At 45.7% G+C, this 16657-nt stretch overlaps 1 protein-coding gene across 3 annotated transcripts in view; it reads left to right on the forward strand.

Annotated features, from left to right (window-relative positions):
* The first annotated feature begins 2790 nt into the window (after positions 1-2790).
* LOC127008754 (tetratricopeptide repeat protein 28-like) overlaps positions 2791-16657 on the forward strand; it is a 76762-nt gene continuing 62895 nt past the window's right edge. For 2 of the 3 annotated variants that reach the window (XM_050881118.1, XM_050881120.1), the window contains exons 1-2: positions 2791-3122; positions 3490-3637. In XM_050881118.1, the coding sequence (XP_050737075.1) occupies positions 2979-3122; positions 3490-3637 (292 nt within the window). In that variant the 5' untranslated portion in view covers positions 2791-2978. The remainder of the gene's footprint in view (positions 3123-3489; positions 3638-16657) is intronic. The other variant, XM_050881119.1, reaches the window with a different exon arrangement.

Consider the following 16657-nt stretch of genomic DNA (forward strand, 5'->3'; position numbering starts at 1 on the left):
ATCCTCCCTCTATTCTTCTATCTCATTTTCCTCTCGGGCGATCAATTCCTCTTGCCAATCACGGGTTTCAATTTCTACTTAAACCTCTCTCTCTCTCTCTTCCCTTACGCCAAAAAGGGTCTCTGTTTGTGTTTTCTTAATTGCCTTTTCTTTATCGGGAGAAGCAATTCGAAGAGAAGGCGAAGAAGGAAAACCCAATATGATAAAAGCAGAAAGGCGCCAAGCGAAGGAAGTTAAGATAGAGCAAAGCAAATAGACGTAAGAGGGCAGGAGAATTAAGCGTGATAAAGAAGGGAGGGAACGAGGAGAGAAGATAACGGTGGAGGTAATGGAGATAAGGAGGTGAGGAGGAGGAGGAGGAGGAGGAGGTGTGAGAGGGAAAGAAGAGATAATGAGAAGGAGAAGGAGAGAGAAGAAGGATGAGAGAAATAAAGAGGATGAAGAGAAGATAAGGGGAAAGAGGATAAGGAAAGAGAGGAAGGAGGAGGAGAACATGAGAGAAAAAAGGAAAGGGAGGGAGAAGGAAGAGAGGGAAGGGAGGGAGAGGGAAGAGGAAGGATAGGAGGAAGAGACTGAATGAAAGAGAGAGGAGGAGGAGGAAGGAATAAGAGAAGAAAAATACCAAAGCAACATTTAACAAAGAAAAAATACAAAATGAGAAAGATAAAAAGGAGAAGAAGAAGGAAAAAGATTAAAAAGAGAGAAAAGAGAGAAAGAGAGAGAAAGCGAAACCTACCACTCGTCTCTCCCTCAATGGAAACAATAAAACAAAACATAATAAAAAAAAACAATGAAAAGAGGGGAAAGAAGAAGAAATATAGAACGAGAGAGAAACAGAAAACTACGATCAATCTCTCTCTCTTCTCATACATTCTACCCTCCTCCTCCTCCTCATCTCTCTCTCTCGCCTCTCATCAGCATCCGAATTCCAGCTGTCAACTCACGCATCCCTCCCTTGATTGTGGCGGCGAGGGACATTCCGCGCGTCACTCAGCATTAAGGCAGGTGAGCGCCAGGTGACGGCCGGCGGACAGGTGCATGCAGAAGGTGTCGATGGGTAATTTGCACAACGACAATCGGTGGCAAGCAGGCAAGCACAGGTGATGCCGGTGTGGGAGAGAGAGTGAGGGAGGGAGAGAGTGAGGTAGAAAGAGTGATATAAGGTGAAGGAAAGATGAATGAACAGGAGGGAGAGAGAGGAGGAGAAGGAGAAAGGAGAGGGGGAGGGAGATGAGGGGGCGAAGTAGGAAGGAGGATAAGGAGTGGAGGAAAGATGGGAGGGAGAGGGAAAACAGGAAGGGAGGAGTGAAAACAGGAAAGAGGAAAAGGAAAACAGGAAGGAGATGAAAAGAAAAAAGAAATGAAAAGGAAATAGAACTGTGAAACGAGAATGAAATAAAGGAAGGAAAAGATGAAACAGAAGAAGCAAAACTGGAAAAAGGTGAAGAAATATGAAAAAAAGAAACGCATAAGAAAGAAAAAAAGGAGATAACAGATAGAAAAATATAAATGAACATATATAAAAGTAAGCATATAAGGAAAGAGAAGACTGGGGATGGGTGAAAGGCTATGGTGGTGGTGGTGGTGGTGGTGGTGGTGCAGTGGAGTTGAAGCAGCGGTGTTGAGGCGTGTGGGGGGCTTGTCAGGCATCCTCGGCCCCGCTGTTTAATGCCCCCGCTATGGACTGCAGGAAATTCATTAATACTTGTTGCCTCCGCCATTACGAGCCGTGAAGGGAAGGAGACGCCGAGAGGGAGGGACGACCTAGCGTGACGCCTAACGGGAGGTGAAGGAGGAGGTGAAGGAGGAGGAGGAGGAGAGAAGGAGGAAAGAATATGAAGGATTAGAAAAGTGCAAATTAATGGAATGATATCTTTGAATAGGACAACAAAAGGAAGAAAACGAACTAGGATATAAGGAAACAGAGGAGGAAGAGGAAATGTGAAAAAAGTAGGAAAGTAAAATAAAAGAAACGGATATTTTGGAAAGGGACAAATTCATCTCCTATTTCCCTTTGCTCCAGTCCTTCCAATTTCTCCATTTCTTCCCTACTTCCCCTTCTTCCTTTTTCTTCCCCTTCCTCATCTCCAATTCCCTTCCCTTTCAATCAATTTCCCTTCCATTTCTCCTCCTCTCCCTCTTTTCTTGTCCATACCTTCTTCCCCTTTTCATTTCTCTCCCCTTCTGTATCTTTCCTTTCTATCCCTTCCCTTCCCTTCCCATCACTCCCCTTCTGCAATGAGCCAATCAAGCTTACTCTCGGCAGCAATTAATCAGCTGAAGCTTCACGCTGCTAGTTCCCTTTTCGAAGCTGCTTCATGATCCGCTTCGAAGCCATTAATCAAAGGCCTCACGCTGGTTCGAACCCTAACCGACCGAGCCCCCCGACGACCGACCCCCCGACAACCGACCCACCTTCTCCTCCCCCCTCCCTCTCCTTTCTTGAAGCTGCATTCTGTCACGCCTGGAAGTTATTATTGTTTTTTTGCTTTGTTTTTTGTTTCAGTGTGTGTGTGTGTGTGTGTGTGTGTGTGTGTGTGTGTGTGTGTGTGTGTGTGTGTGTGTGTGTGTTGGTCACTTGATTTATTTGCCTTTTTTTTCGTAGCTTTTATAAACAAAGAAAGAAAAACAAACGACAAGGAAAGGCGATAAACAAACACAAACAAACAAACAAACAAACAAACAAACAAACACAGCCTCGTCATACAAAACAACAACAACAAAAAAAAAATCACCAAAATTCAACGTGTTTTTCTTCACCAAACCTCAGAAAAAAAAGTGACGGAGGAAAACAAGGAAAGGAAAAAAGGAGAAAAAAAGTGAAACGGAAAAAGAGAAAGTCGGGGAAAGAAAAAAAAGGGCAATGAGGACTGTTTAAGAAGGACACTACCCCCTCCCCTTCCTCCCCCTTCCCCCTTCCCCCCTACTTCAAGACGACTCCCCCCCCATTTGAGGACCCAGTAAGAAGGGGGGGCGCGATGGTGCTGCTTCGGGGCGGGGGGGGCGGCGCCAAACAGGGGGCAGCCCGGGGGAAGCGGCGCCCCCTAGTGACGTGGTTGACGCTGCGTAGTGTGTGGAGAACCCGCAAGATGGCGCGCAAGTCCCCTCAGTGCTCCCTGCTAGTACGTGTGTGTGTGTGTGTGTGTGTGTGTGTGTGTGTGTGTGTGTGTGTGTCCCCTTTTATCTCCTCTCCGCATCCCTTTCCTTAATTCTTTTTTTCCCTTCTCTTTTCCTCTATTGAGTCCCTCTCACTTTTCTCCTTTTTTCTTCTATTTTCTCCTTTCCCTTCCTTTCTTTTCATTTCCTTCTCTCTCTCTCTTTCATCCTTCTCCTTTCACTTCGTTTTCTATTCCCTCCTACTCTCTTTAGTCCCTTTCCTTCTCCTTTCCTACTCCTCGCCCCCTCTCTCCCTCCCGTGTGCCCGAGAATGCGTCCCAAGTCACCTCGCGGTATGTGCCTCTGTACTAAGCGCCTTCCGTCCCTCCACAGGCGTACTACCGGCAAGGCGTGGCGCTGCAATGCCTGGGCCGACACGCCGACGCCCTGGCCGCCTTCAGCAGTGGCCTCGCCCAGGACCCCAAGTCACTGCAGCTGCTGGCGGGCCTGGTGGAGGCGGCCATGAAGAGTCCACTAAGAGGTGAGTATTGAAGACTATTTTGTGTATTATGTTTGCTAGTTTGTACGCGGTGATCCGATTTGTACGCGTATAAGGGAATCTACACCCATTTAGTACTATGAGAGTCGTAGAATGAGAAAATGAAGTCTATTAAGAGTTATGTCCATTTGCTCTGTGCTATGTTTGCTAATTTGTACGAACTTTGAAAGCCCTACTATGAGAGAACAAAGAGTACAATGAGAGGTAAATTCTGACTGTACATCGGAGGAATTTGTACAGTTAGTTAGGATACAGTCAGTTGTATAGGAGAATGTAACTGGCTTTAGAAGGGTAGAAACATACAGACAGTCAGCTGGAATAAGAGGAAACCGTTTGCAGTAGGGGAAGATAACTGTCTATCGGAGGAACTTGTAGAGAGACAGTCAGTTGGGATGTGTGACTTTTCTATAGGGAGAGGTGACTGGATTTGGAAGGGAAGAAGGATACAAACAGTCAGCTGAAAGGAGAGGAAACCGTTTGCAATCAAGGAAGGTAACTGTCTATCGAAGGAACTTGAAGAGAGACAGTCAGTTGGGATGTGTGACTTTTCTATAGGCGACCAGCTATGGGAGGGTAGAAGGATACGGACGATAGCTATGGGCGTGGGAGGACCTGGGAGTGCTATGTGGTCCTCAAGAACAGCCTGCCATTGTGGTGTGTTGAGTCTTATGCCTTGTCATGTTCTTCCGCCATAAACTCTCAAAAAGGGGAGGGCCAAGATAACATTTTAACATTTATCCCGTGTAGTATTCTATTTTACGGGTCCTCCTTCACCTCCTCCTCCTCTTCTTCTTCCTCTTCCTCTTTCTTCTTCTTCCTTCTTCCTCTCCTGTGAATAAGACTAGCAGTAATTCGTTTCTTCTTTCTCTCCTGCAAACTGTTTTTTTTCTTGTTATTTTTTTTATATGAAACTTAACTTGTAGCATTTATTTATTTTTCATTCGTGATTTTCTAGTTTTTCTCTCTTTTCCCTTTCTTCTTCCTTCTTCCTCCTCCTCCTCTTTCGTCCCCCTACTGTCTCCTCGTGCCCTTTTCCTTTTAATTTCTACCTCTCTCTCTCTTTCTCTTCCTCATTTCCATTTTTCTCTCCCCTTTCGTCCTATTTCCATTTTCTTCTCTTTCTTTCATTAACTTCCTCCTCTTCCATATATTTTAACTTCTTCATTTCCTTGTTATCTTATATCTTCGTCTTTCTTGTTATACTTATACGTGCTATAGAGCCTGGCGTATAACATTTTAATATCTATAACTTATGGAATCTAAGTTTTCGGTTCCTCTTCTTATTTCTTCTTCTTTTCCTTTTCCTTCTCCTCCTCCATCTCTTCCTCCTCCTTCTCGTCTTTCTGCTTCATACAAACACGCTACAGAACGTCTTGCTACACTAACACGCAAAAATAAGAAAAAAACTCAACCTACAGCATTCTAGCTTCTATCTGGAGTCGCCTTCCAGCTTACGGTTCGTCCGCCAACCTTGGAATATAAAACTAAAGCTACATTTTTCTCCTTTCTGTTATATGCAAATGAGCTACGACGCTTGGTTTGCTTACTTCCTTCCGTGTAGCCCTTTTAGCGTAGTACCTGAAGCGAAGTCAACTGGGCCTTAGGTATGGACTTGTAGGGGAAGGAAATTCAAGGGTGGTTGGTTATGTTATGTTAGGTGAGGTGAGGTGAAAGATTTTAAACCCAGAGTTATTTCCGTTTAAAGAGTTAAGAGGAAAGAAGAAAAGAAATAATCTGTTTGAACCCAATTTCTTGAACCCAATACTAGTTCCATTAAAAAGCTTGAGGAAAAGAAGACAAGAAAGAAGAGTTAAAACCCAATGTTAGATCCCTTAAATAAGAGAAACGAAGAGAACAAGACAAGAAAAAAAGGAGTTTCAACCCAAATCTAACTCCATTAAACTATAAGACCGAGTAAATCAAAGGAGGACACACAAACAAAGAAGAAAAAAAAATATAAACCACATTCTTGGGCGCGACACTGCAGCACCGGGGAGGAAGGGCCGAACCGAGAGGGCGGACCGTTGGAGGCGGGGCGGCGGCGCGGGGGTCGGGGCGTGATGAGGCATTCCGCGGCGCCACTATAAACAAAAGGTCCTTAAAGGCGCCACTAACAGATCCTAAATGGCCTATGACGCACACGGAGGGGACGTAAAAGGCCAATAAAAAGGCTTGCTCGAGGAGGACTTCGGAAGGTCGGCATCGTCCAAATACTTCGCCCGCATCCATTAGCGTTAGCGTGTGTGTGTGTGTGTGTGTGTGTGTGTGTGTGTGTGTGTGTGTGTGTGTGTGTGTGTGTGTGTGTGTGTGTGTGTGTGTGTGTGTGTGTGTGTGTGTGTGTGTGTGTGTGTGTGTGTGTAGGCAAGCACAGGTCCTAAAGTCGGATTTTCTGGATATAAAGATAGATAAATAGCCTATATGAGAGAGAGAGAGAGAGAGAGAGAGAGAGAGAGAGAGAGAGAGAGAGAGAGAGAGAGAAAATGGCGTAAGTGTCACCAAACATAAGATTTTATCCTTCCCCTTCTCCTCCTCCTCCTCCTCCTCCTCCTCCTCCTCCTCCTCCTCCTCCTCCTGCAGTCATATTATACAGACTCTTCCATAAGCCTGAGGCACGGCTTATTTCCTGCCTAACTCCTCCTCCTCCTCCTCCTCCTCCTCCTCCTCCTCCTCCTCCTCCTCCTCCTCCTCCATACCTCAATCCCTCCTTCCAAAGAGACATCTCCTCCCCTTCCCTCACAAAGATGTCCTCTCTGCCCCTCTCCCCCAAAACAAGCCTCCTCTTCCTCCTCCTCTTCCTCCCCCTCCTCTTCTTCCTCCTCCTCCTCTCTTTTTCTTCCTTCTTAGAGTCACTCCCATCCCTCCTTTCTCCCTCACAAATATGTCCTTCTCTATTTCTCTCTCCCTCCTCCTCCTCCTCCTCCTCCTCCGTATATCCCTTCTTCCTTGAAAGACGCCTCCTCTTATAAAAGGTTTTCCTTCCCTTTCCTCCATCCATCCTCCTTCCCTTAAAACATGCCTCCTCCTCCTCCTCCTCCTCCTCCTCCTTTTTCCCTCTCTTCTGTGGTGTGCAATGGAGTCTTATCCTCTCTCTCGTTCTTTGGCTTTTCTTCTTCTTCCTCCTCTTCCTCATCCTCCTCTTCCTCCTCCTCCTCCTCCTGGCCCGGGCACGTGTGGGTTTCTGGCACAGGTTTCGAACACGTTTTTATCACATACTTGTTTAATATTTCGTTGCAATATTTACATTACGAGGATTTATTGATGTTCTTAACTGTCGTATAAAACATCATTTGAACGGCATAAGAAGGGATTTTCAATTTCCTAACGAACAAAACACAAGATTTATACACCAACAACAACTGGCACTACTACTACTACTACTACTGCTACTACTACTACTACTACTACTACTACTACTACTACTACTACTGCTACTACTACTACTACTACTACTGCTACTACTACTACTACCATTACTATTACTATTTCCTTTCTACAATTAAATTATATGTGACAGATTAGTCGTTCTTCCCTTCCTCCTTTCCTTATTTATGTTCTTTCTTTCTCTCCCTCTATTCCTCCTTTCTCTCCATCTATATCTCCTTTCTCTCTCGCCTATTCCTCCTTCACTTCATTTATTCTTTCCTCCATTTCTTCTGTTCACCTGTTTCTCCTCCTTCCTCCTTCCTTTCCTCCCATATTCCTTCCCTTTCTCCCACTCCTCGTTCCCCTCCTTCCTTTCCTCGAGGCATAGAGATGAATCTTCCTTTTCTTGAGGGAAAGGAAATAAAGATTAGATATGAAGTAAAAGTCTTTTCAGAACGCTATAAAAAGTATCTTGATGGAGAGAGGCGCGCGCGCACACACACACACACACACACACACACACACACACACACACACACACACACACACACACACACACACACCTGCAACTTAATACACAGAAATATTCGGCTAAAATACTATGCTAATATCACTTGAAAAAAAATATATAGTCCGCCGTTTGGATTACTATTTTGTGTCTCGTTGAAATCATTATTGAGGGAAGATTACTACTTACTAAATCGTTGAAATCTCCTATTGAAACTACATTAATATTTTAATAACTTTTTAGTAGGGCGAGAGAGGGACGAGGAGAGAGGGAAGCAGAGACACAGACACACAGACACAGAGACAGAGACAGACAGACACACCCACATAACTTAGCAAGGCAGAGCAGGGATAAAGGCCCAAAAAAATCAAGAATAAAAAGCGAGGAACATAAACAAGACTTACATGAATATAGCAAAAGAATGTCAGAGGGAGGAGACGGACTCTAGAAGAACTAAGAAAGAGAGGAATAAGAGAAATGCAAAACACGAAGGAGAACAAACACGAGTGCGAGAACAAATTGGAGAAGGATAAGAAAGAAGGAGAAAAAATAAAGCAAATAGAAAAAAATAGAATACAAGAAGTAAAAAAAAATTAAAATACCAACATATAAGCGACAATAAATAAAACGCGACAATAAGATGCTTTGTGAAGGACGTTAGGGCGAGGGAAGGTGTGTGTGTATGTATGTGTGTGTATATGTGTATGTGACGGTATGTACGTAAATATATGAATATCTTCGGGTGTGTGGGCGTATGTGTACCTGCTGTGTGTGTACGTGTCTATCTTTCTGTCTGTCTGTGTTTTGGACGTTCGTATGAGTCTGCAGGGATAAAGGGATTGAAATATGTGTTTTGTACATGGGAAGAAAGGGATTGAAGGAGAGTAGCGGATAAATAAGAAAGGAAAGTATGAGAGTAAGGGGGAGGGGATAGAGAAGGAAGGTAGAATATGAGATTGAGAGGGTAGAAAAAGGTTTATAGATGGTTGAATAAGGAGTGTTGCTTAGAGGGAAAGGAAGGTAGAAAGGAAAAGAAAGTGAGGGACGAAAAGAAGGAAGGAAAGGGAGAGGGGAAGGAAGAATGGGATGCAAGGTTGAAGGGTTGAGGGCCACACAGCTTGCAGGGGGAGGAGGTAGACGAAGATATTGAGAGGGTTGAATACAGGTTTGAAGAGGATTGAAGAAGGGATTGTGCATAAGGGAAGGAATATAGGGGTTGAGGGTACCGGGGTTGAGGGCCACACAGCTTGCAAGGAGAGGAGGTAGACGAAGATATTGAGAGGGTTGAATACAGGTTTGAAGAGGATTGAAGAAGGGATTGTGGATAAGGGAAGGAATATAGGGGTTGAGGGTACCGGGGTTGAGGGCCACACAGCTTGCAAGGAAAGGAGGTAGGCGAAGATTTTGAGAGGGTTGAATACAGGTTTGAAGAGGATTGAATAAGGGATTGTGCATAAGGAAGGGAATATGGGGGTTGAGGGTACCGGGGTTGAGGGCCACACAGAGTTGAACGCAGCGGTAGTCCGGGAAAGGTACAGTAAATATCTCTAAAACCAGCGGGACCATTCAGATCACAATTAGCTCAAAATCGTAAATGTCCCGGAGACGCGCCGCTGCCCTCGTCAGGATCTCCTTAGTCTGCTCGCCCCCCCTCAATCCTACACGCCCATACGCCCCTCTCCCCCCTCCTCCCCCTACTTCTCCGTCCGTCCTCTCCCTCTCCCAAGCTCCCCACCGCTTTTAGGATTCAATAGAGCCAAGGAGGACCCGTAGAACCTCAATAGGACCCTGTAGAATGTAGTAGGACCCCCTTTGGACCCTAACAGACTCCTATAGGACCTCATAGGATCTGAAAGGACTTCAGAAAACACATCGTCGCCACTAGGACTCCACTAGAACCTCTTAGGACACTGTAGGACCTCAGTACGCCCCCCGAAGGACCCCGTGGGATCTCGTAGCACTTGACAGGACTTCACAAAATCACATCGTCGCCATTAGGATTTTGCTAGAACCCACTAGGACCCCCGAAAAATCCCCGCAGGACCCCGTAGGATGTCTTGGGACCCCATAGGACTTCGTAAAAAAGCATCTTCGTAGAACCCCCGTAGGACCCCGTAGGATCTCGTAGGACCCCGCAAAAACACATCGTCCCGCCAAGGGGGGTGAGGTTCCGCGGACGAGAGCCATAACACAGCAGGGTTCCGCGGGGATTAAATTCGGACTGGTCAGGACAGGCGGTGTGGTGGTGGTGGTGGTGGTGTAGATGCTGTGGTTGAAGTATTGTTAGTGGTGGTAGTGGTTGTGGTGGTGATGATGATCGTGGTGGTGGTGGTGGTGATGGTAGTATTGGTATTGGTGGTGGTGATTATGGTGTAGTTGATATGGTGTTAGTAGAAGTTTAATGGTGGTGATGGAGGTGGTGGACTGGTAAAAATGGCGCTGGTGTTGGTGGTAGTGGTGATGGGAATGGTGGTGGTAATGGTGGATATGGTGATGGTATTAGTACTGCTAGAGGTGGTGTTAGTACTCATGGTGGTGGTGGTCGTAGAAGTAGTGGTGGTGGCGGTGGTGATGGTGGCGCCGGAGTCCACAGCGCCACTCACAGCGACACCTAACGACTCATATCTAAACATTACCACCCATATTTGCTTGGGCCGGACATGTTTGTGTGGAGGGGAGGCGATCTAACGAGCGTGCGCGGGGCCTGAGGTGCTTCCGCGAGAGTTAGGTGGCACCTGTAGGGGATGTGGGAGGAGGAGAGACGCTTCCCTTACACATTCACGCCTCCCCCACTCCCTCCTCCTCCCGACACCCTCTCGTACCCCCCTCGACCCCCCTTAGAGTGTTTGCAGAAACCTCAATGGTCTCTTAAGCAGCGGACGAAGGGGCCCCGGCGTCCATCTACAAACAAGTGAGGTACATTGATCCACGGTCCAACACGTCCGCAAGTCATTAGCTTCGTCCACGGCCTGCCTGCCTACCAACCTACCGACAGACCTACCTACCTAGCGCCTTCTCTGTGCCTGTAACACCTGTTCTATCCTATCGTCTGCCTTCTTCCTTCCTTCCTTCCTTCCTTCCTCCCTTCTTTTCTTTCTTTTTCTTTATCTATGTTTGTGTTTGTGAGTGCTTGTTTTGGGGAGAGTGTAGCAATATGATCGATTTTTATTATTTTTCTACCCCTTTCTCTCCCTCTTTCCTTCTCTCCCTCTCTCTCTCTCAGTTACAACCATACTTTACGACTCCCTTAACACACACACACACACACACACACACACACACACACACACACACACACACACACAAATCATGTTAATCCCCACAAAATAGGAGATAGACCTACGGAGTTTCTATCAGGGTTAAAATCTTAAACTTTGAGATTCAGGAGGCAGCTTAGCATGAAGGGGGAGGAGGAGGAAGAGGAGGAGGAGGAGGAGGAGAAGGAGGAGGAGGACGAGAGGAACGGATGGGGAGGAGGAGGAGAAAAGAAAGGCGGTAGGTAAAAAGAAATGGAGAATAAAAAAAAGAGGCAAGGGAAAGTTAAAAAAATGAGAAAATATAATAAAAATAATAAAAAAGAAATAGTGAAACAACAGGAAGATAAAAAAAGGAATAGCAAAAGGAGGTGAAAGGTAAATAATGAAAAGAAGACGAAGATAAAAAAAAGAGAATGGGGAATAGAGTAGAAGAACGAATAGAAGAAGGAAGAGGAGAACGAACAAGAGAAGAAGGAAGAGGAGGAAGATTATACTTACAAGAAAAAAAGAGGGAGGAGGAAAACGAACGGGAGAAGTAGAAAAAGGAGGAGGAGGAGGATGAATGACAACTACAACTAAGAAGGAGAAGAAGAAGAAAAGGAGGAGGAGGAGGAGGAGGAGCAGAAGGAGATGATCCCGGACTCAGGGGCGCGGGTTATGAAGGATTATGGTGAGACTACTGTCGCTGCATCGGGTCTTCCATCTCCCGCTTTGTCCCAGGGTATCTAACTCCCCCAGCAGGGCGCCACCACACACCCCAGCTCCCCCGCCCCACCAGACCGCCCCCCCAGCCCCCACCACCGCCAGGGCCTCCGAGGTAGCGCTGGGGGCGAGGCGTCATCAAGGGATCTCGCATAAATAGGAGAGTTTGCGAGGGAGAGGAATGCGAGGAAGGAGAAACGGACGGAAAAAAAGAGACGAGACCGTTTGTTGAGGAAGGAAGGTTTGGAAGCCTCGCCGCGGAGTGTTCCTAAATCTGGGCTGTTTTTGGGGGGGGTTCTGGAAGTTTGTTTTTACTCTTTGAGGCTGAAGAATGCAAAAAGAGAGAGAGAAAGGTTTGGATGCCAGGCCGCGAAGTGTTCCTGAATCTGGGCTGTTTTGGGGGGGGTTCTGGAAGTTTGTTTTTACTCTTTGAGGTTGAAGAATGCAAAAAGAGAGAGAGAAAGGTTTGGATGCCAGGCCGCGGAGTGTTCCTAAATCTGGGCTGTTTTTAGGGGGTTCTGGAAGTTTGTTTTTACTCTTTGAGGTTGAAGAATGCAAAAAGAGAGAGAGAAAGGTTTGGAAGCCTCGCCGCGGAGTGTTCCTGAATCTGGGCTGTTTTTTGGAGGTTTTGGAAGTTTGTTTTAGTCTTTGAAAGTCTGTTTTTACTCTTTGAGGTTGAAGAATGCAAAAAAAAAAAAAGAGAGAGAAAAGTTTTGATGCCACGCCGCGAAGTGTTCTTGAATCTGGGCTGTTTCGGGGTTTGGGACAGTTTATAGAAAGGTTCTCGAATGTTTTTACTCCTTGAGGTGGAAAATTAAAGAAAAGAAGGAAAGAGAGATAGATAAAAGGAAGGTTTGGATGCCATGATACGAGTGTTCCTCAATCTGGGGTGTTCTGTGGGATTTGGGAAGTCTATAAAAAAAGGTTCACTTCTGTTTTTAATCTTTGAAGTTAAATAATGCATAAAAATGAAAGAGAAAAAGAGGGAAAGATAAAAAGAAAAGTTTCAATGCCATTCCAAAAGTGTTCCTCAAACCAGGGTGTCATTTTCACTGGTGTTGTAAAATGTATATAAGAAAAAAAACACGCCAGAAAATATATACTCTGCGGGTTGTCTTATGAGTATGATGAAGACAAGGCAAGATAATTAGACGCCGGTACGTATAAGGAGTCTAACGAAGCTCAAAATCTGTTAAGAAGCTTCCGTACACTGTGAGTTGGTAATAATCGACATACAGTAGTGAAGGAGAGCTTGCAACACGTCCGTTAGTCTGTGAAGGCGAGGAATGTGAAGAACGCGAGGCAGGGAGGGAAAAAACATCACATCGCGCGAATAAGGCAGAAGCATGAACTTGTTATTTATAAACGGACAATTATATATTTTTTAGGCTTTGATGGAGAAGAATGCAAGAAAAAAAAAGAGCCTAAAAATAAAGAGGAAAATATCTCGAACTTTCTACAATGTATTAATAACGGTTTTAAAGAAGGTTATTTACAGGTGAAATCCTTAAGAGAAAAATATTTGTAGTTCTTTTTCGTAATATAGTAAAAAAAATAATTGTGGACATGTGGAAATTGCAAGCACACACACACACACACACACACACACACACACACACACAAACGCACCCACACACTCAAATAACGACAAAAACAACAACAATAACAACAAAAACAACAGCAAGACAAGAAAAAAAATACACGATACCAACATGTCAGTCTTGCGATGAAAAAAAAAATAAGAACTAGAAATTACAGATGAAGGAGGAGGAAGAGGAGGAGGAGGAGAAGAGGAGGGGAAGAAGAGGATATAAACAACAAGAAGAATAGTGAGAGGAAGAGGAAGAAAAATAAAGAGTAAAGAGAGTATCAGAACAGAGGAGGAGGAGGAGGAGGAGGAGGAGGAGGAAGTCACAGAGGCATTCCAGTGCGCTAAGGAGTAGTAGTAGGAGGAGGAGGAGGAGGATGACGACGACTAGAACGAGAAGAAGAAGAAGAGGAGGAGGAGGAGGAAGACAAGAAGAAGAAGAGGAGGAGAAGCAACAGCATCTACATATGGGCTGAAGGGAAGAGGAAGAGGGAGAGGACGGTGAGGGGTTCGAAGAGGGGTTGAGGGGGAAGGGAGGGGAAGGGGAGGACCGTCACCCAGACAGCATCACACATACAGGTGGCGAGAGCGGCTGGATTGAATGCGACGGAAGGGAAGGCTTGGCGTAGGACGGCCATTAGCATATCTTAATTATTCATAAAGTACACCATCTCACCCCCAGCCAGCCACCAAGCCAACCAACCAACCAACCAGTCAACCAGCCAACCATATAGTCAGCCATTCAGCCAGCCAAACAGTCATTCAGTTAACCAGACATTCACCCAGTCAGTCAGTCAGTCAGCCAGGCATCTACTTAGCTAGCTTTATAGTCAACCATCCATATAGTCATCCAGTCATATAGTCAGCCAGCCATCCAGTCAGTCAGTCAGTCAGCCAACCGTTCAGTCTATCAACGGTATAGTCAGTCAGTCAGCCAGTCAGTCAGCCAGCCAGCCTCTATCATCCACTCTGTCTCAGGGCATAAAAAAAATAGGATGCGGTAGCCCAGACTATGATATTCTTCTTCTTCCCTTCAAATATTACGCCCCTGAATCGTATCTTCATTGTCAGTCTCATTATCTTGTGGTTTCTTACTCTCTCTCTCTCTCTCTCTCTCTCTCTCTCTCTCTCTCTCTCTCTCTCTCTCTCTCTCTCTCTCTCTCTCTCTCTCTCTCTCTCTCTCTCTCTCTCTCTCTAAGATGCGTAAATAGTCCCACTCTTTTTTGTCCCTCTCGTCTCCTGTCCGCTCAATATTATCATTTCCATCCACTCTTTCCTCCTCTTATACGCTCTCTCCCTCCCTCTCTCTCCCTCTCCCTCTCTCCCTCTGCGCATTCAACATATATTGCGCATAAATCTCCCTTCACTGCCTAAGGAGAAAGCTATTATTTCAGAGGTCTTTAATTCTTCTTTCTCCTGCGCGCTGGTTTATCTCCGCCGAGGCATCAATCATGGGGCTTCTTATGTTGCATCAGTGGGTGTCCCTGTCTGGTCAACCCTTCCCTTCCCAGCCAGCCAGCCAGCCAGTCAGTTAGTCAGCCAGCCAACCAGGCATTTTGTTAGCCAGTTACCCAGTCAGTCAGCAAGTCAGTCAGTCAGTCAGCCAGTTATCCAGCTAGCCAGTTAGCCAGTCATGCAGCTATTCCGTTAACCAGTCAGCTAGTTATTCAGTCAGTCAGTTAGTAAACCAGTCAGTAGGTTAGCTATTTATTCACCCACCCAGTTAGCCATCCAAGCAGAGTGTTAGCCAGTCACTCAGTTAGTTAGCCAGCCAGCCAGTCAGATACCCAGTCAGCCGGGCAATTAGTCAAAGGCGCATTCAGACCACCACACGTTAGTTTCCAGACCCTCCCAGACCAAAGCCAAGCAGTCTTAACCTCCGTCAGTCAGACTTAAGCCACGTTAGAAGCCATATTTCAGGCTGTGTCGATGCAAAAAGTCAATTCGACGGCGCTTCGCTACGCCTTACCCTGAGACAATTAACATAAAAACCTGATTAATGGGCTCTGTGTGTGTGTGTGTGTGTGTGTGTGTGTGTGTGTGTGTGTGTGTGTGTGAATCTCCCTGACACAGTAACCTCTACGCCTGATTCTAAGGTAGCGGCGTTATCTTGCCTATCTTTAGTAGCAAGTTATATCAATTCTTACCACTGAGAGCCGCACCACAGAGCAACCTTCCCCCTTTCTCCCCTTCACATCCTCCCCCCATCTCTTGCACAGCTCCTCCACCCCCTCGCTCCTCCTCGTCCATTCGCAAAGGCCCACCATCACTCTAAGCCCAGCACATAGCCAGCCGCAGCCCATATGCAGTGACCGTAAGCCTGGCCGGAGTGAAACCGCGTCTGCAGCATCCACTCTCTTCTGGTCGCTTCTTCTTCTTCTCTCTCTTCTTCTTTCTCATCTTAACTTCCGCTTTTTTTTTTCATTCTACTCCTCTTCTTCCTCCTCCTGTTCTTCTTCTTTTTGGTTCCTACTCTATTTCATTCTTGTTTTCTTTTTTTTTTTACTTTATTCTACTCGCTCTCTTCTTCTTTCGCATCTAAACTTCTGCTTTTTTCATTCTTCTTCTCCTCCTCTTCTTCTTTTTCCTCCTCCGAGCTCCTATGTTATTTTATCCTTCTACTTTCCTTCATTTTCTTCTACTCACTTCTTTTCCCTTTTCGTTTTGAGCCCAGCATCCTCCCTCTCTTCTTCTTCTTCTTCTTCCTTCTTCTTCATCTTAACCCCAATCTCCTCTTCCTCCTTCTCCTTCTTCTTCATTCCGATCTTCCAGCATTCTACTTATCCTCCTTCTTCATCCTAACCCCCCCCCACCTCCTCCTCCTCCTCCTCCTCCTCTACGTCTACCTAGCCTCATCAGCATCCACTCAACCCTCATCATCTATTCTCCTTCCTCCTCCTCAACCTCCGCAGCCTCCTCCTCCTCCTCCTCAGACTCCTTCTCTACCTTCGACTTGATCCCGAATACCTGCAAGCCTACCCAAGCCTAAACTCGTAGGAAATTAGCTTGTAATAGGGCGTGTAACTTTCAATGTGGGTGACGGTGTGGCAAGGCTGTGGGGAGTGTAGGTAGAATGAGGAGGAGGAGGAGGAGGAGGAGGAGGGGATGATACATAGGTCAGGAAGATAAGAAAGATGATTTGCAGCCTGAATTGCGATGTAGAAAGTTTGGGAATAGAAGGAAAGCAGGAATAAAAGAGATATGGAGAAAGATGAGGAGAGAGTAAATGAGAGAGAAAGAGATGCAAGATAAAGAAGAACAAGAACAAGGGATAAAAAGAGGAACCAGAGCAAAACGAAAAGAAAAGAATGAGAGTAAGAAGAATGAAAAGCTTGTGGGCGGAAGAAGAAAAAAAGAAAAGAAAATGAAGAAGAAAGAGGAAAGGGAGGAGGTAGAGGACAAGTGAGTGAGGAAAGAAGAAGAAGAAGAAGAAGAAGAAGAAGAAGAAGAAGAAGAAGAAGAATCAGGGAGAATAAAAAAAAAAAAAGTAGATGGAGTCGAAGTCGGGCTGGAGAAGTAGGAGTGAGGTCGATTCGAAGGAGGAGGAAAAGTCAGTTCAGAGGAGTCGGTTCGAAGGAGGAGGA

This window comes from Eriocheir sinensis, chromosome 38, assembly GCF_024679095.1.
Source record: "Eriocheir sinensis breed Jianghai 21 chromosome 38, ASM2467909v1, whole genome shotgun sequence".
Lineage (NCBI taxonomy): Eukaryota > Metazoa > Arthropoda > Malacostraca > Decapoda > Varunidae > Eriocheir > Eriocheir sinensis.